Source organism: Balaenoptera acutorostrata, chromosome 1, assembly GCF_949987535.1.
Source record: "Balaenoptera acutorostrata chromosome 1, mBalAcu1.1, whole genome shotgun sequence".
NCBI classification, from domain to species: Eukaryota; Metazoa; Chordata; class Mammalia; order Artiodactyla; family Balaenopteridae; genus Balaenoptera; species Balaenoptera acutorostrata.
The window spans coordinates 130,272,224-130,295,858 of record NC_080064.1 but is presented as its reverse complement, the minus strand read 5'-3'; the positions used below and the strand labels follow the sequence as shown (position 1 = coordinate 130,295,858).

Here is a 23,635-nt window from a genome sequence, read left to right as displayed (position 1 = left end):
TATATAATATTTATAAGTATAAATGATTACAACAATCAAGTTAATTAACACATGCATTACCTCCCATAGTTACTTTTCTTTTTTTGGTGATAACACTTAAGATCTATTCTCTAAGCATGGGTCCGGTTGACCAATTCAGTAACATTTTCAAGGTTCATCCATGTTGTAGTATTGAATATTTATCAGTACTTCATTCCTTTTTAGAGCTGAAATATTCCATTGAATGGATATACTACATTTTATGTATCCATTCATTATTTTTTGGCCATTTGGGTTGTTTCTGCTTTTTGGATATTATGAACAATGGTGCTATATTCCATTAATATTTGCAAAAATACTTAAAATATTTAGGAGGGTCAGTGGAAAAAATATTCAACTAGGAGTTCAGAAACGTAAGGTCAACTTTAGCTTTGTAGTAATTCCATGTTCACTAAAGGAGATTTGACTAAAATTCCTTTGACCTTCAACACTTGATAATTTTATATTTTTTGTCTTTTTCAAGTGTTTGGCCTAAGACCAAAGTCCTGCAGCAGAAGAAACATTAGGTCATTACAACTATACATTCTACACTGTAGCTAGGAAGTGCACTCAATATTGTAATTAATCTTAACCTTAAATCTTTTCTATGTTTTTTAATTTAGTCTACTGTACAGTTTGGAGAATACTTAAAAATTCAGTTTTATATTGCTCCTCTTTGGAGAAAAGGTGCTCTCCATTTTACCAAATGATAGAAATCCTAATAATAAACAAAAATAATCTGAATGGAATGTGCTGAGGAAATATTTTCATTTCTCCCTGCTTTATGTCTGGTAGGGAATGGACAGTTCCTAAAATCTTGTCATTTGTCACCACAGCCCAAAAATCACCTTGCTCCCCCTTCATACATAAAGATGACCTTTAAAGAGGATTTGAGAAAATTCTAGATGACCATTTTGACATGCTTGAAAGCTGGAGCAAACATCCTATTTCCTTTGACCATTCTCTTGGGCAATAAAATTTATATTTTATTTTACTCTATGTTTTTATTGAAATATAGTTGATTTACAATGCTGTGCCAATCTCTGCTGTACAGCAACGTGACTCAGTTATACACATATAGACATGCTTTTTCATATTCTTTTCCATTATGGTTTATCACAGGAGATTGAATATAGTTCCCTGTGCTATATAGTAGGACCTTGCTGTTTATCCATCCTATATATAATAGGTTACATCTGCTAATCCCAAACTCCCAGTCCTTTCCTCCCCCACCCCCTCCCCCTTGGCAACCACAAGTCTGTTGTCCACGTCTGTGAGTCTGTTTCTGTTTCATAGTAGGTTCATTTGTGCCATATTTCAGATTCCACATGCAAGTGATATCACATAGTATTTGTCTTTCTCTTTCTGACTTAACTTCCCTTAGTATGATAACCTCTAGCTCCAAAGGTTTGGTTTTGATTAGGAGGGATGGGGGTGGGATGGGGAATCTTCCGGTCACTAATTAGCAATGTGCTTATCTACTAATGAAAGCTGAAACTACTTTTGGAAGTTAATGGTGAAGAAAACAACTTACGGCAATATACCTCTAGAATTCATTCTAATAAAGTCCGTATCCGGCAAGAGACACACGCTGGAAAACTCAACCCAGAGAGTAAACTTTCCCCAGTTCTTACTAACGCTCGTGAAACTTGCGGGTGATGCTTGGATTTCTTGGTCGTTTCCCCAGAAACCGCAGCCAGAGAGGTCGTTTGCCCGCACCAGGAGGAGCGCCTGGAGAGGTAGGTGTTCTTAGGCTATCGTCTGCGTCTGCGCTGGTCTCCTGCGCCCTTGCAGCGAAAGAGGCCCGGATGGAAGACGCGGAGACGCGCCGTTGCCATGGCAGCCGTGTCCTGGTTGCTGCGGCGCAGGTTCTGGGGTCTCCCTCGCTTCACTGTCAGAGCTTAGAAAAAGGAGGAAAGGAGAACTCCCCTGGCCGACTTTGTGACCCCAGCCGCTGCGTCTTACACAGGCAGGAGGGGATATAGAGGGAGCGAAGGGAAGGATGATGCGGAGATATTTACGGTGGGAGAGAGGGTAAATGGGTAAACGTCTGGGACAGCTGGGAGGAAAGGTGGGTAGAGAAGCGAGTGAGGAGACTTCGTACTGGCGCCTCATCCTTCTGAGTCCGGGGTCCACGGAGCTTGGCGCTGGCGGGGAAGCCTGGCAATTCCGCCTTACTTCACTCTGTATGAGGGAAACCCCTCACAGGGTAGCTTCCTTTCTAATTTTTGTCATATTCTTTCGCCTCTAAAAGTTCTCATCCCTGGGAGAAAAAAGTCACTCCTGAAATGTTAGCTTCCATGAAGAGGCTAAGGTATTGTTAGTCGGTGGTACCTTGGGACCCTGGCTAGAAATTAAAATTACCACTGATGTTTGTAAAATATTGTTTATCGTCATACTGTGTGACAGATTATGATTTAAAAATTTTTTTACTGATGGGATCACAGTCTGGGTAGGATGCCGCAGTAAGAATGGGCCAGATGGTTTCATGATGTGATTATTGGTTAGCTTTTGCTTAAGTACTTATTTTATATTAAAAGGCGTTTTGTTTGACGTTCTTCCCGTTTTCTTAGATTTTAAACAAGCTTAAAATAGTATGACTGGAGTCAATGATTTAGATTAAATTATTTTTGAGTGTTTTGAATCCTGAAAGAAAGTTATCAAAATTGTGTGTATATATGGACTTAGTTTAGACTCACACTAAAAAATCTGCAGTCACATAACCACATGGGATTTAGCAGACACATAAGAGGAAGGAATTAATTTCTGTCTCTTGCTGCAGTTCCTTATTAAGAGGGTGGTTCTGGCCTAAGCCACCTACATAGGTTTTTACTGATGATACACATTGAATGTGTGAAACTCACAAGGAATATGTGTTAGGTGATTCAGTTTGTGTAAGATGTATTTCTGTTCCAGAATGTAGACGGTGTACCATATGGCCAGTACCCTGGGGATGAAGATTAAAAAACCTGAAGGGGATTGAATATCCTGTGACGCATTTGAAAAAGGCTTAAGGGACTTCGTTACAGGAGTTTATGATTTATGTTCTTTGTTTACTGGGGAACTATCCATGAATTTTTTGAAGTTACAGGAGAAGAATGGCACTTGTTATTTGATGAACTTCATTTACTTCCCTGAGTCACTTCAACTATGGCTTTTTTTTTCTTTTTAATTATAGCATAATAGTTTGATTTAATAATACCTAATATGTTTAGTTTGTAATTATTTTATTTTTATTTATTTTGCTGATTCTATGTTTTAGTTTTTTTTTTTTTTTAAGATTTTTTTTTTTTTTTAGAAATTCACGTTCTTATATTTATTTATTTATTTATTTATGACTGTGTTGAGTCTTCGTTTCTGTGCGAGGGCTTTCTCTAGTTGCGGCAAGTGGGGACCACTCTTCATCGCGGTGCGCGGGCCTCTCACCATCGCGGCCTCTCTTGTTGCGGAGCACAGGCTCCAGACGTGCAGGCTCAGTAATTGTGGCTCACGGGCCGAGTTGCTCCGCGGCATGTGGGATCTTCCCAGACCAGGGCTCGAACCCGTGTCCCCTGCATTGGCAGGCAGATTCTCAACCACTGCGCCACCAGGGAAGCCCTATGTTTTAGTTTTAAGTTTGAGTTTTCACACGGGTGAGATACTTTGTGAATAGTAAAGCGTATCTACTGGAGTCTTCAGGCAACCATTTATTTACAGGTCAGAACCATGTTTTTATGAAATTAAGGGAAAGCACTGATGAGTTCCGTAGAAGTCTTACTCTAACAATTAGTTATGTAACTTAAACATCTTAAAATAATAAATTTCAAGATTCCTGATCTGAAAATAAAGCTGATTATCCTAAGGCATATGTGACTGTGAAAAATAGTATTTATTATATAAGTGTTTTGGTTCACAGTGAGTTTTAGTCTATTCTACATCATTCTTGGCACCCTTACTTTTTAAAAAAAATTTAAAAATTTATTTATTTTATTTATTTATTTTTGGCTGCATTGGGTCTTCATTGCTGCACGTGGGCTTTCTCTAGTTGAGCCGAGCGGGGGCTACTCTTCCTTGCAGTGCGTGGGCTTCTCATTGTCATGGCTTTTCTTGTTGCGGAGCACGGGCTGTAGGCATGCAAGCTTCAGTAGTTGTGGCACATGGGCTCAGTAGTTGTGGCTTGCAGGCTCTAGAGCACAGGCTCAGTAGTTGTGGTGCACGGGCTTAGCTGCTCCGTGGCATGTGGGATCTTCCCGGACCAGGGCTTGAACCCGTGTCCCCTGCATTGGCAGGCGGATTCTTAACCACTACACCACCAGGGAAACCCCGGCACCCTTACTTTTAATTGGTAGGTAAGTAGACAAAACAGTTCACGTGATTTAGCCTGTTTTGCAGCTTAGGCAGTGGTAAATAAACTCACTCTGAAACATTGATTTGTTTTCTTCAGGTCACTTCAAAATATTCCTCTCAACCTCTGATTTCCAAATTATTGAGGCATTACTTTGAGTCCTTTAAGAAAGTCCATTTCCTATTTTTAGCTTAAAAGAAGTATCTAGAAGGATACAGTCCAACTAATACATTAGAAATAGTTATAATTATCCAGTTGAATAATTGAGTTGAATAATTAACACTCAGTGTGCCTAAAACTAACTTGTCTTGAGAGGGAAGGGGAAGTAATATTAAGAACTCTGCAGAGGGCTTCCCTGGTGGCGCAGTGGTTGAGAATCTGCCTGCCGATGCAGGGGACACGGGTTCGAGCCCTGGTCTGGGAAGATCCCACATGCCGCGGAGCAACTAAGCCCGTGCGCCACAATTACTGAGCCTGCGCATCTGGAGCCTGTGCTCCGCAACAAAAGAGGCCGCGATAGTGAGAGGCCCGCGCACCGCGATGAAGAGTGACCCCCACTTGCCGCAACTAGAGAAAGCCCTCGCACAGAAACAAAGACCCAACACAGCCATAAATAAATAAATAAATAAATAAAATAAAATAAAAAAAAAATTAAAAAAAAAAAAAAAAGAACTCTGCAGAGGAAAGGTGGTGACATTTAAATGAAATAGACTTTAGAATTTAAGTCTTGAACTCAGTTATTCAGACACTGATAATTTATTTTAGAGTAAGCATTATCATGGTACTATGCATTTGTTTTTACATTCTCTTGCATTTCATAAGTCGGCAGTTATTTGCTAATTTGCGTCTTATAGTAAAAGTTAAAATAAACCTTAAGGGTCATCTAGCTCAATCGTTTGTCTAAAGTTTCAGTCTCCTTTGAAACAGTCATGCTGTGATTATCTTCCGAGCTCTGTATAAACATTTGATCAACAGGGAACACAGCTCACTTCACTTCAGGGCAAGTTTGAAAATGTAAATTCTGTCTTACATTGTGGCAAAAATTGCCCCTGAGTTTCTAGTCCTTGGTACTAGTCTTACTGTTTGAAATAATGCAAGTCCAACCCTCCTTTACATGGTGACCATTTTAATATTGTAAAGCAGTTGTCATGACTCTCCTTTAGGAGATTTCTCTTCTGTGGGCTAACATTCTGAGGGTTTTCAAGTATTCCTCAGAATACTGGTTTTAAGGCATTTTATTCTCATAACCCGCCTTCTTCCCTTCTCCTTGTCTTTTATTTCCCTGTCTCCTGGTTTACCAACCTCTGAATGTGTTCCAGCTTGTCTTTTGTTCTCTAAACTGTAACAAACTGCATACAGAGCTTCCTATGTTATCTGTACCTCAGCCAGGTCTCAGCCTTGGAGCCCATTTATGTTTTTGTCCTCATCATTTTTTTTTTCTAATTGATGTATACTTGATTTACAATGTTGTGTTAGCTTCTGGTGTACAGCAAAGTGATTCATATATTCTTTATCATATTCTTTTCCATTATGGTTTATCACAGGATATTGAATATAGTTCCCTGTGCTGTACAGTAGGACCTTGTTGCTTAACAGTAAGACCTTGTTGTTTATCTGTTTTATATATAGTAGTTTGTATATGCTAATCCCAAACTCCTGATTTATCCCTCCCCTACCCCCTTTCCCCTTTGGTAACCAAAAGTTTGTTTTCTATGTCTGTGAGTCTGTTTCTGTTTCATAAATAAGTTCATTTGTGTCATATTTTAGATTCCACATACAAGTGATCTCATATGGTACTTGTCTTCCTCCTTCTGACTTACTTCATTTAGTATGATAATCTCTAGGTCCATTCATGTTGCTGCAAATGGCATTATTTCATTCTTTTTTATGGCTGAGTAATAGTCCATTGTGTATATATACACACCACATCTTCTTTATCCATTCATCCATCTGTTGATAGACATTTAGGTTGCTTCCATGTTTTGGCTATTGTAAATAGTGCTGCTGTGAACATTGGGGTACATGTATCTATTTGAATTATCTCATCCTTTTAACTCATTTTGAACCTACTGTGCACTAAAACCTATCAAAAGGTTTTTCACACATAGTGTTATCTCTTCTCTTAGCTAGTGCTTGTACAGCTAGTGGAAAGATGGTCTCCCACATGCTTGCATTGTCATTTGGTGGTGAACAGTAGAAGGAAAAAAATGCAAATCTTGCTTTAGTAAAATTGGCACCAGGTTAGGTAGTCTGGTCAAACATTTGGGGAGAATAAAGTGAAGCTAATGGCCACAACAGAGTTTGATGTTTTATGTTTATCAAATCAAACATAATTTCTCTCATTTTGTATCTTAAAAAATGTACCTAGATTTCATGTGTTCTTGACATCTGTACTTTCTACTTCCAGAAAAGGTTTTAGGCAACTTATTCTTGGTGTAGGAGCAAGAGAAGGCAGGTATAGAAACAAGGTCCCAGGTGTTTGGGGCCCTGAAGATCATATTTCTACAGTTCTTTTGAAACTGGACCTAAAATTCTAAGTATATTTATAGAGCATTGCTCTTTTTGTTTAAGTCAATAGTGGAACGTACGCAGATTATTGCTGTATATTTCTACCTTTGGCTATTTCATGACAATTAGATCTACATAAACAACTTTCCCTCAACCATTTTCTCTTTGAAAAGAAAATATGACATCAAACTGATGCCTTCTCACTTCTAGACCTTTCTCCAGGAGCACATTTATGTTCAGGCCACACTGGAAAATTCCATGCACTTCCGTGTTAGTTCTTTCTCATGCTGTTCTCTTGTCTGGGATAGATGATGAACTCTCGTACTCATTATTCAAAACCCATCTCATTTTTCCTTGATATTTCCAATTTTGAACTGAGTTAGTTGCTTTTTTATTCTTCTTTCCACAGTCCTTTATAATATACCCTTTTTCCACTTACCTACATTTTCAATTTATGTTTTTCATCTACATTTTAAATTTATGTATTTTGTTTATGTTTGTCTTCTGTATCAGGGCTCAAGAGCGTATTTTATAATTTTTATAGGAATATTGTAGGTGTTCAACAAATATTTGTCAAAATTGCAGTACATATTCACACATATATATAGTATGCTCACACACATAAAGGCACGTTATAGGTAAAGATTGAAATGCTTCCTCCATTTGAAAACTTATGGACCAAAAAATTAGGACTTGGAACTGACCTCAATTTGCAGATAACTTTAGTTTTTTTCATAAAAATGGCTGAGTGGTATTTTCATAAAAAGTTTTACACCATTTTCACAAACATTTATTAACTGTCATCTGACATTGTTTTTTCTTGTCACTGCCTTCCAGATAGTAATAGGCATCACAGTTTGTTTTTTATGAAAAAGATATATTTTATTTTGAATTGACAACAGTTTGACTTCTCTGGAAATTAGTATTTGCTATAACTGAGAGTCAGTTGTTACATAGTTAAAAAAAACCTCTCAGATCACAAATTATAATTTTGCTATATAAATTACCAGAAGGATTGAGAAACTGAGGATGAGAATTAATATAATTGTTTTTATTTGAATATGAGAAAATGTGAACGAGTGAGACTAAAAAGCTGATTCATCAGCTCTTATCTGGACAAGGAGTTTTAATGATTGGTAGGGATGTGGAAAATCCTTCTCTAAGCCTCAGATAGTTTTCTTATCCACCTTTTTCAGTCTCCTTGTAAACAGGGTGTCAGGAATTGCGGAGAGGTGGAATGGTTGTTAGGAGTGGTACACCTAGAAAATGTCTGGCCTTTTAAGTCTCTCTTTTAGGGTATACTGATACGTTTATTCTGAACATTCCATAATTTGTGTTTCTATGTTTAATTAGCTTACCTTTAACGTTAAAGGTAAGCTAATTAAGCATACTCCATACTACCGCTAAAGTGGACATGACGTACACCTTATCTCTTTTAATCTTATAGCATTCTCCTTTAACAAACAGAAAATGGATGAAAATAAAGAAACTGATTCAAAAGATAGCGGAGAATATGAAGATGACTTTGAAAAGGACCTGGAATGGTTGATTAATGGAAAAGACAAAAGTAGTGCCAGCATAATAGAGGTATATAAGTTGCCAACAGAGTTCATAGTAATTATATTAACGAAGCGTCTTGTAGTTCTTGAGGCGTTTCACATATATTATTTCATCTAAACCTCACAAAATTCCTTTGATATACATAGAACAAGTGTCATTATCCCCATCTTAGAGATGAGAAAAACTGAGGCATGGAGAGTTTAAACGTCCTAAGGCATAGGACTAATGAGTGAGAGAACAGCGATTAAGTTAGCACTTAATAAAGCCAAAATTATAATTAAAAAATTAAAATGATGATTTACATAATATACATAATTTATTGCATCAAAAGTAAAAAACAAATACAGTTAATTTCTACTTTATATGAACCTGGGTAAAATCATGGGGTTATTCTTTTAATATACCTGAAAAATAAAGCAAATCCTCAAAAACACTGTCTTTCAGCTAATATTGGAAACCTTAAGAGTGAATTTTAGGGGAATGAATATATGGAAAAAAGTAAAAGGTCAAAGACTGAGCCATAGGAATATTTGTAGGAAAAAGTGGATCCATTAAACATGATTCTGTACTATTTATCAGACATGTAGAAGGGAAGTCCAGGAAAATGAACCAGTTCCTGGTTCACAGAAGGTTCCTTCTTTCTCTCTTTACATATATAGAGTGTGTAGGTGTATCCATATATATATGTGTGTATATATATGCAAATGTATTGACACTAATTATATATGTGTATTACAGTAGATAATATGTAATTATTATGCATAATATAATTATTGTCAATAAATAGGGAAGTAATAAAGAAAAGGACCAAGATGGGGATAAAAAAAGGTGACTTTAGAGGAACATTGATCAGAGTAGTTACAGCAGAAACCAGATTTAAGAGAGTTAAGGAAAAGAATATGAGGAAATGAAGGCAGCAGGTTTTACATCACAACTGTCTCTTAGTTCCTTCTTGCTTTCTTATGCAATGGAGAAGACAGATAGGTTAGATGATATTTGGAAATGGCAACAGAGTAAAAAGTGAAGACTTTTCTAAGATGACTTTTACATGGGAGTTTTATGCATCTTTAACAAAAAAATAATCAGAATGAGTAGAGGTAGAGATACCCAGAGCAATAATGCTGAACCAAGGTCTCATGACTGGAAGAGTGTGAGAGCCACAGCACAGGGTAATAGAATTAGAGAAGTGATAAAGATAATTCATTGTTTTATTTCTTTCTTCATTCATTCAACAAAAAGTAATGATCACCTGCCATGTGTCAGAGGCTGTTCTAAGTGCTGAGGATACAGCAGTGGTCAAAACAGAAAGCTGTAATGAGTCTTGCTCATTCTGGTGGATTATTACAATCACTTTTTCCTTTGCGGCTGGTAGGAAAAATGGATGACAGAGCTTGAAACAGGGGTGAGGGTCGGGGGAAGATTTTATTGTAGTGGGTTTTACAAAGAAGTGAAAGCTAAAGGAGAATTTGGAAACAGATACTATAGAAATGAGCCAGAGAATCAAATAAGGCTTAAAAGAAAAATTACAAGGCAGAGATCTTAGTTGGTCTTAGTTATTTGGTAGTCATTTTAGGGGGCCAGGTTTATTTACTTATTGGACATACAGCAGTGTTGTACAGGTTAGGAAGAAGAGGCTGTTAGAAATGGTGACTGAGCTAGTAAAAGAGGAAGGGAATTTTAAGGGGTTGAAGAGAGCAGGAAAGAGTAGCTCCCATGGAACTCTTTCAGGAGGAGAGAATTGTCTGAGAAAGAGAAAAAATTATATATTTTAGGGGCAAAGTGTTTGGTAGGTGAGGATACATGTTTGTAGGAGAGATGCTAGGTAAGAAACCATTAGTTAGAAACAGATGTGGAGCAGGGTTTTGTGATGTGATAATGCTGGTTTACTGTTCATGTGGAATTAAATTTTTTAAAAAAGTAAGACCAAGTTATATAATGGTGTTTAACATAGATTACTGGAGCCTCTGAAGATAGCTGAGGAAAGAAAATCTGATCCAGAGCTAAAACTTGACCTGATATTTGGGTATAGGTCCTGCAGAAAATAGCAGCAATACTAATCTGAAAAAATTATAGGAACCTCAAAATTATTAGGACTTGACCAAAGGCAGTGACCTTGTAATGGTCCTGGGGAGAAAGATATCTTTTTGAAAAATACAAATATTACAAGGAGAAAACATTTAGAAATATATTCTTCTGAAACTGTAAAGAGAGGAAAATTTTATAGAGGGAGGAATATTAAAATAATATTTTGTAGGTACATTTTTATACATTGGCATAAAATTAAAAAAAAAAACGGTCTAGTACTTAGCAACATCAAATTCAAATTTAGAGTTAAATTTTTCCTGAAGTGCTTTTCCCTTGGGGTGCTCATAAATATGAATTAGAAAATTATGAGTGAAGTATGAGCAGGAAGCATGTAAATTTTCCCACTTATAAAATAAATTACATGAGTATGAAAATCCATTTTGGATTGTCTACATATAAATGGACAAAAGAGTGTCAATTTTTACTGAAAACAAATCTCATCTCTGTTTTTCTAGATGGCTTGTGGGAATGAAGAGAATATTAACCAAGGCTTAAAAGAGAATGAAACAGAAATAGAACATACCAAGCAGCTTTCTGATCCTGACAAATCTTTCAAGGATGAGGTTTCATCAAGAAGAAATGATGTCATTTCTGTACCAAGTATTCAACCTTCGGATCCCATATCAGATTCAGACAGTGAAAACTCTTCACAGGAATCCAAACTAGAAAGCCAGCAAGACCTGGAGGAGGAAGAGGATGAGGAAGTAAGGAGGTATATTATGGAGAAAATTATACAAGCCAACAAGCTTCTACAAAATCAAGAACCCGTGAATGATAAAAGGGAACGAAAACTTAAATTCAAGGACAAATTAGTTGATTTGGAAGTTCCTCCTCTGGAAGACACTGATACTTACAAAAATTATCTTGAAAATGAAAGTAATGTGTCTGGAAAACTGTCTCAGTTATGTATTTCCAATGAATTTGGACAAGAAGATGTGCTCCTGTCACTTACTGATGGAAATTCTGAAGAAAACAAGGATAGGAAAATACTAGTAGAGAGAGATGGAAAGTTTGAACTTCTGAATTTACAAGACATTGAGAGTCAGGGGTTTTTGCCCCCCATTAATAATGCTAATTATACAGAAAATGAACCTCAGCAGTTGTCACCCATATCTCCCAGTTTATCTGTCAGTGGAGTCAAGAAAGAAGAGCCAATAGCAACAATTCATGCTCTAGCTCACTCATCAACAGAAGAGCAACTGGCTTATATCCCTCAGCCACCAGCCAACCCCAACACTCATCCAGGTTCTGCTGCCAACTCAGATCGAAGTAAGGGGAATGGAAAATCTAATCATAGGACACGGTCTGCAGATGTATCTCCAGTGACCTCAACATACCGTCTCTCTGCTCGACAGAAAGAACTGCAAAAACGACTAGAACAAAAGAGAGAAAAGCTAAAGAGAGAGGTGAGAGCACAAGTGGGCATTATATTGAAAGTAGAATATGTTTTTATGTTTTATAAATGCTGTAGGAATTGAAATGGTTCTTCAAATTATTTGATATATCTACTTGCTTGTTTTGTTTCTCTTTTGTTAGATTAAGTGGTTAAGTGTTAAGAATCTGTATTTATGGAACAAGCACCGTGATTACCTTGGTCCTTTCTTGTAAGGATCACAAAAGCATAGTAATGAATGACCCATGTTAGAGCTAGAGGAGACCTCAGTGATGACTTCATCTGATCCTTTCATTTTAAAGGTGAGGCTCAGAGAAGTTAAGTGACTGCTGAAAGTAATCTTGTTATGAGGTAGGTGAAAATCAGATGTCAGATGAAAAAATGAAGGCACAAATTTGTTGGGGTTTAGGAGGCAACAGGTGGGACTGGATTATATTCTCTGGGGTGTGTGTGTGTGTGTGTGTGTGTGTGTGTATTTCATATATCTTCCAGGCCTACTGATGGAAGACATTTTCACATATTGAGGTATGGGGAAGACATTCTGGCTTATACATAATTTGTCTTGAACTTTATGCTAACTAGAACAGCCTGTCTTATGACCTGTAAAGCATACATTGTACATCTGCTTTCACCATTAAAGATAAAAAAGAATGTATTTACCAGATTGCTTAGAATGTCCACTTTGAAGATAGGATAAATGCTCCCCCACTTCCCATGATACCAATGCTAGTACTCCTTTGAAGGTGAGGTTCTCTTCCCAGACACCAAGGCCATACTGACTTACTGTGTACATGTTAATCTGTCTCTTTGGAAACCTTGAAGGGATGTACCCCTCTCACGCTTGATGTTTGTTCTTTGTTCTGACAAGATATAAAACTATAGTCCAAGCATCCAAAATGGCACTGGGTGGTCATTGTGATGTGGTTTCAGATGTGTTCCTGTATCACCGAGAACTTGAATTTTCTGAACTGTATCAAATTCAAGTATATCAGCAGACCTTTCCAAAATAATATCTGCCAGCTGCAACCTTATGCTCTCAAGGTCTCCCCTTGAGATACCATTTCAGATACCAACCATTTCAGATACCAACCGATCCTTGCTTAACAAGCACCCTTATTTCTTGCCAGCTTCAATCCTAGTTCTTGACAAACAACTTATGTAACTTTGCAGTTTTTGCTTATATATATGCCTCCCCCATTTTGTAGTCCAGTGGAACACCATTCAAGTGCTTCTTGAATTTGTGTCTCCTGGGCTATAGTCCTTAGTTTGGCTGGAATAAAACTCTTTTCTATTCCTATTACAGATTATTTTCGTCAACACTACAATTCCTTGATTTCAGGGGTTTTAGTTTTAGATTAAGAATAGAACCTCATAACCTAAATGAAATGTCTCCAAAATGCCGTACAGAATCCAAAATTATTATTATTTTGGGATTTTTTTTTTGCTCTTAAATAAAAGTATTTTATAATTCAAAATTCTAGGTACTAAAACTGGGGGATTTTCTCTAAATTACTTAAATCAGCACCCTGGTTCTCTGTTTTACTGGATACCTGATAGCATGAAGCTGAACCATATGAAATGTCTAACTGTAAATACCAAACTGCAACAGAATCACAGTTAATAGAACCTTACAATTAGAAGAAACCTTAGAGATTATTTTACAGGTGAGAAAACTATAGTCTAGATAGTTTAAATAACTTTACTGAAGTCCCTCAACTTGTCTGTAGCAAAGTCAAAATCCCAGTTTTCTTGTCATTTGTTGAGAAACGGTATATTTTCTCCTTATGTAGGAAATTATCATGGAAATTTCTGGCATTTAAATCAAACTCACATTAGCAGAAAAAGATAAAAAAATGAAGTTAGTAAGAACGTGTAACCTATAGCACACTCAGGTAGGAATCTGAAAGGGTGCATACTTAATAAAATTTTGCTTACTTGGGTACTGAAATCTGAACTCTAACGGTCAGACTCAGCTTACTTGGTTCAGGTATATAATAGGTACCTAAAAGGATCTGTTAACTCAGAACTTTATGATAACACAAAAGAATTTGTTGAGAATAACTGAACTATATGTTTGCTGTACACACACATACATCTATATGTGTATTTGTGTATATACTTCTGTAAAAGTTATGCAGGATGTTTTATATAATTTCAGTGTCTTTTCACTAATGAATTAATGGTAATCTTTAACCGGTATGACTGATGGATAGTTCTGTTTTTCTTTTGATCCTCTTTTTTAAGTATCAAGCACTCTGTTTTGGGATATACTTTTCTCATGCCAGGATCCTCATAACTAAATTTCCCTTTGCTTATGTACTTGCTGAAGGCATTGCCTTTAAGTGCTAAGACTTCAAAATATTTTTAGTTGGTTTCAGGGGAAGGCTTTCCTTTTTTATGCCCAGCAAAATATTTGCTGGGTTGGGCAGCTATACTCCATCTCTCTACACTAAGTGCATCATTTCATTGTTCTCTTTGGCAACTGTAGTATCTGTGCTTTGGCTGATATCTTCTGTATAATCCAGATGTTCCGTCTGGAAACATAATTGTCTTACAATACTGTCTATATTCATGCAAGGCATCCAAAATCCTTTTGGTAAAAATGAACTTAAATATAAAATTTAATATTTAATAAATTCACATATTATATAATGTAAGCTCCTTTAGGGCTTAGAAAATAGTATACTGGTATTTTAAAAGACATTTTATGCTGTTAATTGGATAGAATTTTTCCTTTCCTTCCTATATTTTGTTCAATCAAAAAGAATTAGAAGGGCTTGCTATATTGTCAAAATGTAAGGAAAGAACTCTGAATTCCATTATTTGAAAACAGTTTAAACATGGATTCTATAATTCAGTTTATTTCCATGCTAAAATTTTAGTATTGGAAGAGACTTAAGAGCTTGTTAATACAACTTCATTTTATAGATGAGAATACTGAGTTAAGTGGTTTGCCCAAATTGACATATTATGATGGCAGTATGATTGTTAATCAGATCTCCTAACTTCTAGCTTGGTGCTGTTTCCACTATGATATGCTGCTTTGTTCCCAGTAACTATTTTATAACTCTTCATAACTGGTTTATACTTAAACCAGTGAGGTACTCTCACTTCTAGTTTAAGTAACTCTCTTTTATAACATTAGTTGAATAATGCAGTTTTAAAAGTGCATTTGGTTCTCATAGTTAACTAATTACTTAAATATTTTTCTGATAGAAATGTTACTTTATGATTATACACTAGTTGAAAATACTTTTAAACATTATAATAAAAAATCTCAAACACATACGAAGGTGCAATTAACCCCTGTGTCTCCATTACCCAGGTTCAAAAGTCATTTGAGACGTTGGCATATTTGCTTCATCTCTTCCTTTTTTGGCTGAGGTATTTTTTTTTAATTAAGTAATTAATTAATTTATTTTTGGCTGTGTTGGGTCTTCGTTGCTGTGCACGGGCTTTCTGTAGTTGCGGCGAGCCGGGGCTACTCTTCATTGCGGTGCGTGAGCTTCTCATTGAGGAGGCTTCTCTTGTTGCGGAGCATGGGCTCTAGGCGCACGGGCTTCAGTAGTTGCAGCGCGTGGGCTCAGTAGTTGTGGCTGGCGGGCTCTAGAGTGCAGGCTCAGTAGTTGTGGCGCACGGGCTTAGTTGCTCCGCGGCATGTGGGATCTTCCCGGACCAGGGATCGAACCCACGTCCCCTGCATTGTTAGGCGGGTATCTTAACCACTGTGCCACCAGGGAAGTCCCTGGCTGAGGTATTTTTAAAGCAAGTCCTAGACAGCCCATCATTGCTACTTGTACACTTCAGAAACGATTGTACATGTCAGAAAGAAAATGATTATAGGGGCTTCCCTGGTGGCGCAGTGGTTGAGAGTCTGCCTGCCAATGCAGGCGACACAGGTTCGGGCCCTGGTCTGGGAAGATCCCACATGCCGCGGAGCAGCTGGGCCCGTGAGCCACAGCTACTGAGCCTGCGCGTCTGGAGCCTGTGCTCCGCAACAAAAGAGGCCGCAACAGTGAGAGGCCCGCGCACCGCGATGAAGAGTGGCCCCCGCTCACCGCAACTAAAGAAAGCCCTCGCACAGAAACGAAGACCCAACGCAGCCAAAAAGAAATTAAATAAATAAATAAATAAATAAATTAAAAAAAGAAAATGATTATAGCATTTTGTTTTGTAACCACAATGCCATGTATCACAATTAGCAAATTTAACAATAATGTAAAAAATTTTAAGATTTAAGATGTTTATAGACCCCATGTAGTGCTTCTAGAGTGTGGTGTTTTTTTCTCTTTTGCACAGCTGCAATTGGAGGAGTTAAATACCAAGAATAAACTAGGAAGTGAAGGAGAGATCCAAGGAATTCTTGAACAGCATGTTGTATAATGTAGATCTATGTAATTGTATACTTTATCTTGACAATTTAATTTATCTGAAAAGTCTTCATTTTTTTCCCTAAGCAAATTAGAGGTCCTGTTTTTTAGGGAGGCCCAATTTACAGATGGAAAGTTTTAGGGGCAGGGAATCCTAATTTCAGACCTCAAAATGTATCTCTCTACTTTGATAACACATATATAATTTTATTAATTTTTCATTAATGTGTTTGGGTATTCCTTCCACCAGGAAGAACAAAGGAAAATAGAAGAAGAGAAAGAAAAGAAAAAAGAGAATGACATGGTGTTTAAAGCATGGTTGCAAAAGAAGAGAGAGCAGGTCCTAGAAATGAGGAGAATTCAGCGAGCAAAGCAAATTGAAGACATGAACAGTAGAGTAAGTAAAACTTCTCTGTGAAAAACAAGTTCATACAGATATGAAAGTTGAATTTATTTACAGAAGGGAGTCTATCAGACTAAAAACCCATGGAAGAAGTAGAGAAAGTGGTCCAAGAACTACCCTTGCAAAAGATGCCACATGCAGATGACTTACAATTAAATTCTAAGAAGGCTTGTAAAAATCAAATGATTCCTATTTTATTCAAACATTTATAGCACAGAAAAAGGAAAGCTACCAATTCATTTTTTTAAGATAGTATAACTTTGATATTTAAATAGGACAATGCACACAAAAACCCTACAGACTGGTCTCACAAGAGTAGACGTGTAGAAATCTTATGTGAAAAGTAACAAAGACATCAAATTATTTAATTTTTTAAAGTTCAAAATATACAAAAAACCCAAGAGAAAGTAAAAAAATCATCTATATCCATACTATTTAAAAAGTGTATATAAGGTAAAAATTGAAAATTCAATCCTAAGCCCTTCTAGGCTCATCCCCTAGTGGTAACCACTTTTAACAGTGTGCTGCAAATCCTTCCAGGTCTTATTTATATTTACATGTTTATCTGCTAAAAATTTATTATACGGTTTGCTTTTTTTTCACTCATTCATCAGGGACATATTTCTAGATCATTACATTTAGATCTTTCTTTTCAAATAGGTGCATGATATTCTACTCTTCAGAGGTAACTTAATTTATTAAACCATTCCTCATTTGTACATATTTAGATTGGTTCTAATACTGCTCTATTAATTAACAGTGCTGTTGTGAACATGTGCATTCTGTAGGAGAACATCAATATTCTGTAGGAGAGTTTCTTGGAAATTTATGACTTATTGGATGTCCAGAATGAAAGCTGTGATTAAACATGCAAAATTAACCTCCTAAAAAGTCGTATCAATTTATAGTCCCTCCAGCAGTATAGAAGAGTAAATGTTTAACACATCCTGTCTAACATTGTACGTAGTTTATTTTCTTAATTTTTCTTCGAATTAATAATATACATTATTATTGTATATGAGCCTGTGTGTATTCTGTGAATTTCCTATTTACAGTCTTTTCTTTTTTGTTTTATTTTTCTTATTGCATTGTATATTAGAGATTTTAATCCTTTGTCTATTATGTCTGTAAATATGTTTTCCTAGGCTGACAAAATGATATATTTTTACATTTATTATGCCATTTGTAGAAATATTTAGCTTTTAAAATCTTGGGGTGGATGGTACCTTTTAAGGTAGTAGACCTGAAACCACAAACTAAAAGAGAAAATATTGAGAAATTTGACTGCAACTGTATAGTAAAATAATACTATGCTATAACCAAGTAGGGTTTATTTTAGGAAGGAAATTATGGACCAATAATAACAAATCTATTAATATATTCAGTACATAATAGGTAGATAAAGGAGAATTTATGGTTATCTTGAAAGATATAGAAAGGGTATTTACTAGTATTTATTATAATTTATTTTTAAGTATTTCTAATAAAATGTGGGTTACAGTATAAATACCATCTTAGGAAATACTATAGGCATACCCATTAAAGTCAGAGATAGGTAAGGCTCCCCTCTATAATAAATAATTTTATTCTGGGAGTTCTATCCAATTTATTAAGAGAAAAGGAAATGAGGTATAAGTATTAGCAAAGTGGTGTTTTATATTATAAATATACAAAAATTTATAGTCTTTCTGTATTACAGCAAAAACCTCATAGAAAAATATAAAAGGGGAAGGAATATAGGCATATATAAAAAACTTTGAGCTGAACAGGAATGTGTAAGACCTCTATGGAGCGTCTTTGCAGGGGACCAAAAAGGTGAATTTGGCAAATGAAAACAAATATAATATTCCTAGATGGGGGGTAAAATATTATAAATATATGAGTTCTTTGCTAAATGAAAACAAATATGATACTCCTATAATATTCCTGGATGAATGAACTAAATATTAAAAAGATTTGGGTTCCTCCAAATTTACCTTTATATTTAATGTAACATCCTAAAAGCTGATTAGGACTTTTGAATTGTCATAATTGTTAGTGTTACTATTAATATTTATATTATTAAAGCAAAACTTTTGAATTTTCCAATAAAAAATGGGCAAAGGATATGTATAGTAAGTTCCAATATGGATAAATATGGATGTCCATAATATATGAGAGCAAGATACAAATTTGGTAGCGTCAAAGAAATGCCAATTTAAATTTTTTCATGTATTCGATAGATATTTTTTTAACTGCTTACTATATGACAGATGCTATTCTAGGCACAGCATGGAAAAAATAGGTTTATTTTTAATTAATTAATTAATTAATTAATTAATTTGTTTGAGCTGGGTCTTAGTTGCGCCAGGTGGGCTCCTTAGTTGTGCCTCGAGGACTCCTTAGTTGCAGCTTGCAAGCTGCTTAGTTGTGGCATGTGGGCTCCTTAGTTGAGGCATGCGGGCTCCTTAGTTGTGGCAGGCGAACTCTTAGTTGTGGCATGCATGTGGGATCTAGTTCCCTGACCAGGGATTGAACCCAGGCCCCCTGCATTGGGAGCATGGAATCTTAACCACTGCACCACCAGGGAAGTCCCAGAAAAATAGGTTTAGTCTATGTTTTATAACGCTCATCTAGTAGGGATTGAAAAAAAAAATTTTAAGTCTCAATATAAAATAAATTTATAATTATAAATAGTGATGAATGCTATGAAAAAAAGGAGCTATGAGAGATCATAATGAGGGAAATATGTGTATCAGGAAAGATTTTTCTGTTGAGTAAAGTAGAAGTAGAAATTAGGCCAAGAATTAGAGGAATTTGTTTTAAGCCAGGAGAACACGTGAGAATGCCTGAGACAGGAACTAACCTGGTGAGTCTGAGAGGATCCAGAAAGTGAGTAGGAATCAGATCATGTGGCATGTTAGGGTCTATAATTTTGTATTTAATCCTGTCATGGGAAGCCACCGAGATTATTTAAACAGAGGAGTGATACATTAGATTTGCAATTCCACAAGATCACTCTGACTGCCATGCTGTGAATGGATTGGAGGGGGCAAGAACAGATATGCGGAGAGCACTTAGAAAGCATATATAGTTGTCTAGGTGAGAAATGATGGTGACTTGGGCTAGAATGATAACAGCAGAGAGAGAGAGAAAGAGAGATGTGAAATGTGATATTTGTTTTAGAGTATTAATTGAAGGAACTTCATAATTAACTAGATATGTGAGTGAGGAAGAATGAGGTGTAAAGAGAACACACCAGGTTTCTCTTCTGAGCAACTTGGTGGGTGATGGTGCCACTCACTGGAGCGGCAGAAAAGATACCGATTGGGGGAAATTATCAGTTCAGTTGCTGAGTTTGAAGTACCTACAAAAATTTCAGGTAAAGATGTTGAAGATTGACTGAAGAAATGTGTCTACTATTCAGGACAGAGGTTGGGACTGGAAATATGAATGAGAAGATTAGTGATTTCAAAGATGGGGATGTGGATGTGGCTATTGGAGTGGGTGGCAAGTGCAGTGAAGAAAGGCGGGGGCTTCCCTGGTGGCGCAGTGGTTGAGAATCTGCCTGCCAATGCAGGGGACGCGGGTTTGAGCCCTGGTCTGGGAGGATCCCACATGCCGCGGAGCAACTAGGCCCGTGAGCCACAATTACTGAGCCTGCGCATCTGGAGCCTGTGCCCCGCAACAGGAGAGGCCGTGGCAGTGAGGGGCCCGCGCACCGCGATGAAGAGTGGCCCCCGCTTGCTGCAACTGGAGAAAGCCCTCGCATAGAAACGAAGACCCAACACAGCCAAAAAAATAAAGTAAATAAACAAATAAGTCAGGAGCTCTAAAAAAAAAAGAAAGGCGTAGAAAATGAAAAAATGAAAAATCTGTGAGGCTGGATGTCGAATGGCTCATTCATTTAGTTGTAAGTGTTAACTTGGGATTAGGATGGAGAGATACATTGAGCCAGTTGTGACCAGAGATTGTTAGAGTAATATAGTCAAATAATACAAATATCAAAGGAGTGTGGCTTTACTTAAGAGTAGAGAAGAAGTAGTTCTCTACTCTTCAGGAGTTCTGAAGAAGTATGAAGGAATAAAGAGTATATTAACTTCTTCACCAGACCTCTGAAGTACCTGAAGTATGGCAAAAAATGCAGCTTCCATTTGAGAGAGAAAAGCTGTGTCTTACGGGAGAATCAGGATTTGGGTAAGAAAGGAGGTTTAAGGCCAGGGTCCTAGCAATGGTTTGGGAGAATGAGGGATGTTTGGAAGTCTTTATATTATTGAATGGGAATTGTAGAGAAGAAACTAGAAAGATTTTGGAGGGAGTGAAAGAATTTGAGATTGGGTAGGTTAGAAGGATAGCACATTACTGTAGTATTTAAGAGTAAAGAAGTTGAGAGGAGCTTATGTTTCAATCACTGACCAAGAAAAACCCCTGTGACTGCACTGCTGATAATTTCCCGGGGGATGACGGACCTTCAGGCCTCATGGCATTCAGCCTAATGTTATATTTTTATTGGGCATTTGTAAAAATAAATGTACACCTTAATTTTCTATTGTGTTCTATTTAGAGATAATACAACTTTGAATTATATTCTCTAAAAACATGAGCCACATTGAACTAATCAAAAATTTTTTTGGTTAGAAGATATCATGGTTATATATTTCCCTTTGGTATTTTAATTTTTTGCTATATTTTAAGTCTGTCTCAAAAATTAACTTTAGCTAGAAATTATATCATAAACGAATAATATTCTGAAGAACTTCTGTGAAATTTGTCTCTACTGAAGCTGAGCTATAGTATACTTTGGCAGTTGATTAATTTGGCTTATTAATGCATTGTGATAGTAAGTGTATTTTGCTGGTCACTTCTGTGGGATATTTTGTATAATGTGAGTCATAGTTTCCAGAAAATATCTTTACAATATATAGATTGTGGAATGACCTATTTCTATTTTACATTGAATTAAAAATGCTTTTAGGTGATGAAATTTTTATTGCCATTTAAGGAGAAATAGCTAAAAATGTCTTTCCATCTTTGTAATGAGCTTTGCTTCTCTTGGTCAGTGTTATATATAAATGATACGTGTGCACTGTATGTATATACACACGTATGTAAGCATATGTATGCGTGTCATCACTCTATCTAGGTGAACTCTCCGTGGACACTTGCATACATTTTGTATTCTACATTTGGATGTTGTGTTGTATTAATGTCAATGGGCTGAAGTTGGTCGATAATGTTGTTTAAATCTTCTATATCCTTACTGTTTTCCCCCCTCTTCTATGAAGTACTGAGAAAGTTATGTTAAACTATCATTGTGTACTTGTCTATTTCCCTTCTAGTTCCATTGTGTTTTGCTTCATATTTTTAAAAGTTTTGTGTGTATGCATTTATGAATTTATGTCTTCCTGATTGAATGACATTTTCACATTATGAGTCCCTCTTATCTTGAAATCTACTTTGATGTTAATGAAGTCACAGTAACCTTCTTATGTTTAACATTTGCATGTTATAGCTTATTTCATATTTTAATTTCAATTTATCTGTCTTTATATTTGAAGAGTTACTTGTGCAAACAGCATATATTTGGATCTTTTAATCCAGAAATTTGTTACTTTTAACAGGAGTTCATTTGTATTTAATTATAATTATTGATAAGGGTAGGTTTTAAGTTTACCATCTTGATATTTGTTTTCTATTTGTTCCATTTGTTTTTAACTCCATTATTCATCTTTTTTCTGCCTTCTTACAGAGATTAATCAAGTATTTAAAAAATGTTCCATTTTATTTTCTTATTGGCTTTTAGTTATACCTCTGAATTATTTTTGAAATCATTGCTTTAGGGATTATGATATGTATATCCTAAATCATTATCAGAAATAGATTGTTTTTGAAGTTTTTAAAAAATTTGATATGGAATTTTGGGTTGACAGTTTTTTGTTTTTTGTTTTTCCTTTCAGCACTTTACAGATGGTGTTCAGTGGTTTTCTTGCATCCATTGTTTCTAATTAGAAGTCAGTTGTAATTCTTATCATTGTCCCTTTGTATGAAATGTTTTTTCTGTGGCTACTTTAAACTTTTTCTGATGTGAATTTCAGCAGTTTAGTAGATGTGTGACTCTCTTTGAATTTGACTAACTTGGGCTTTTCTGAGCTTCTTGTATCTGTAAGTTGATGTTTTATACCAAATTTGGGAAATTTTTGCCCACTATTTTTACAAATATTTTTTTCTGCCCTATTATCTTTCTCTTATTATTCTGGAAATCCAGTTTTACATATGATAGGATACTTGCTGTTATCTCAGATGTTACTAAGGTTCTGTTTGTTAAAACATTTTTTCTTTTTTTAGCTTGCATAATTTCTATTGATCTATCTTCTGGCATTGACATCACTTAGGCAATGTCCAATCTACTGTTAAGCTCGTTCAGGGAATTTAGGTTGTTTTTTGTCTTTTAAGTTTCTATTTCTTTTTTTGTGTGTATGTGTGATCTGTTTTTTATAGTTGTATTGAAATATAATTATAAATAAAATTGTAAGATAAAGTGTACAACATGATTTGATACACATATACATTATTAAAGGATTCCCTCCATTAAGTTGATTAACATATACATCACCTCCCCCGTTTTTGGAGAAAAGATTTAAGTTCTACTCTCCTGGGCAAATTTCAATTATATAATACAGTGTTATCAACTATACTCACCATATTATACATTAGATCTTCAGACTTCTTTCACCTTATAACTGAAAGTTTGCACCCTTTTACCAACTTCTTCCTATTTCTCCCAACCCCACAGTTCCTCATAACCACCACTCTCCATTTCTATGAACTACACTTTTTTTTAAGTTTCCACATGTAAATGGTGCTATGCAGTATTTGTCTTTGTCTGGCACTTATAATAAGTATTATATATATATATATAAAATATATGTTTATTATTATATATAATTCTTCACTTATAATAATGCCCTCCAGGTTCAGGTTCATCCATGTTATTG

General features: G+C 35.9%; 1 protein-coding gene across 5 annotated transcripts in view; it reads left to right on the top strand.

Moving 5' to 3' along the window:
* The first annotated feature begins 1,820 nt into the window (after positions 1–1,820).
* CCDC181 (coiled-coil domain containing 181) overlaps positions 1,821–23,635 on the top strand; it is a 38,590-nt gene continuing 16,775 nt past the window's right edge. The window contains exons 1-4 of one of the 5 annotated variants that reach the window (XM_057527465.1): positions 1,986–2,052; positions 8,298–8,437; positions 10,951–11,901; positions 16,509–16,655. In XM_057527465.1, coding sequence (XP_057383448.1) covers positions 8,321–8,437; positions 10,951–11,901; positions 16,509–16,655 — 1,215 coding nt within the window. In that variant the 5' untranslated portion in view covers positions 1,986–2,052; positions 8,298–8,320. Of the gene's footprint in view, positions 2,053–2,085; positions 2,333–8,297; positions 8,438–10,950; positions 11,902–16,508; positions 16,656–23,635 lie in introns of those variants that run through there. The other 4 variants (XM_057527464.1, XM_057527467.1, XM_057527469.1 and 1 more) reach the window with 4 other exon arrangements.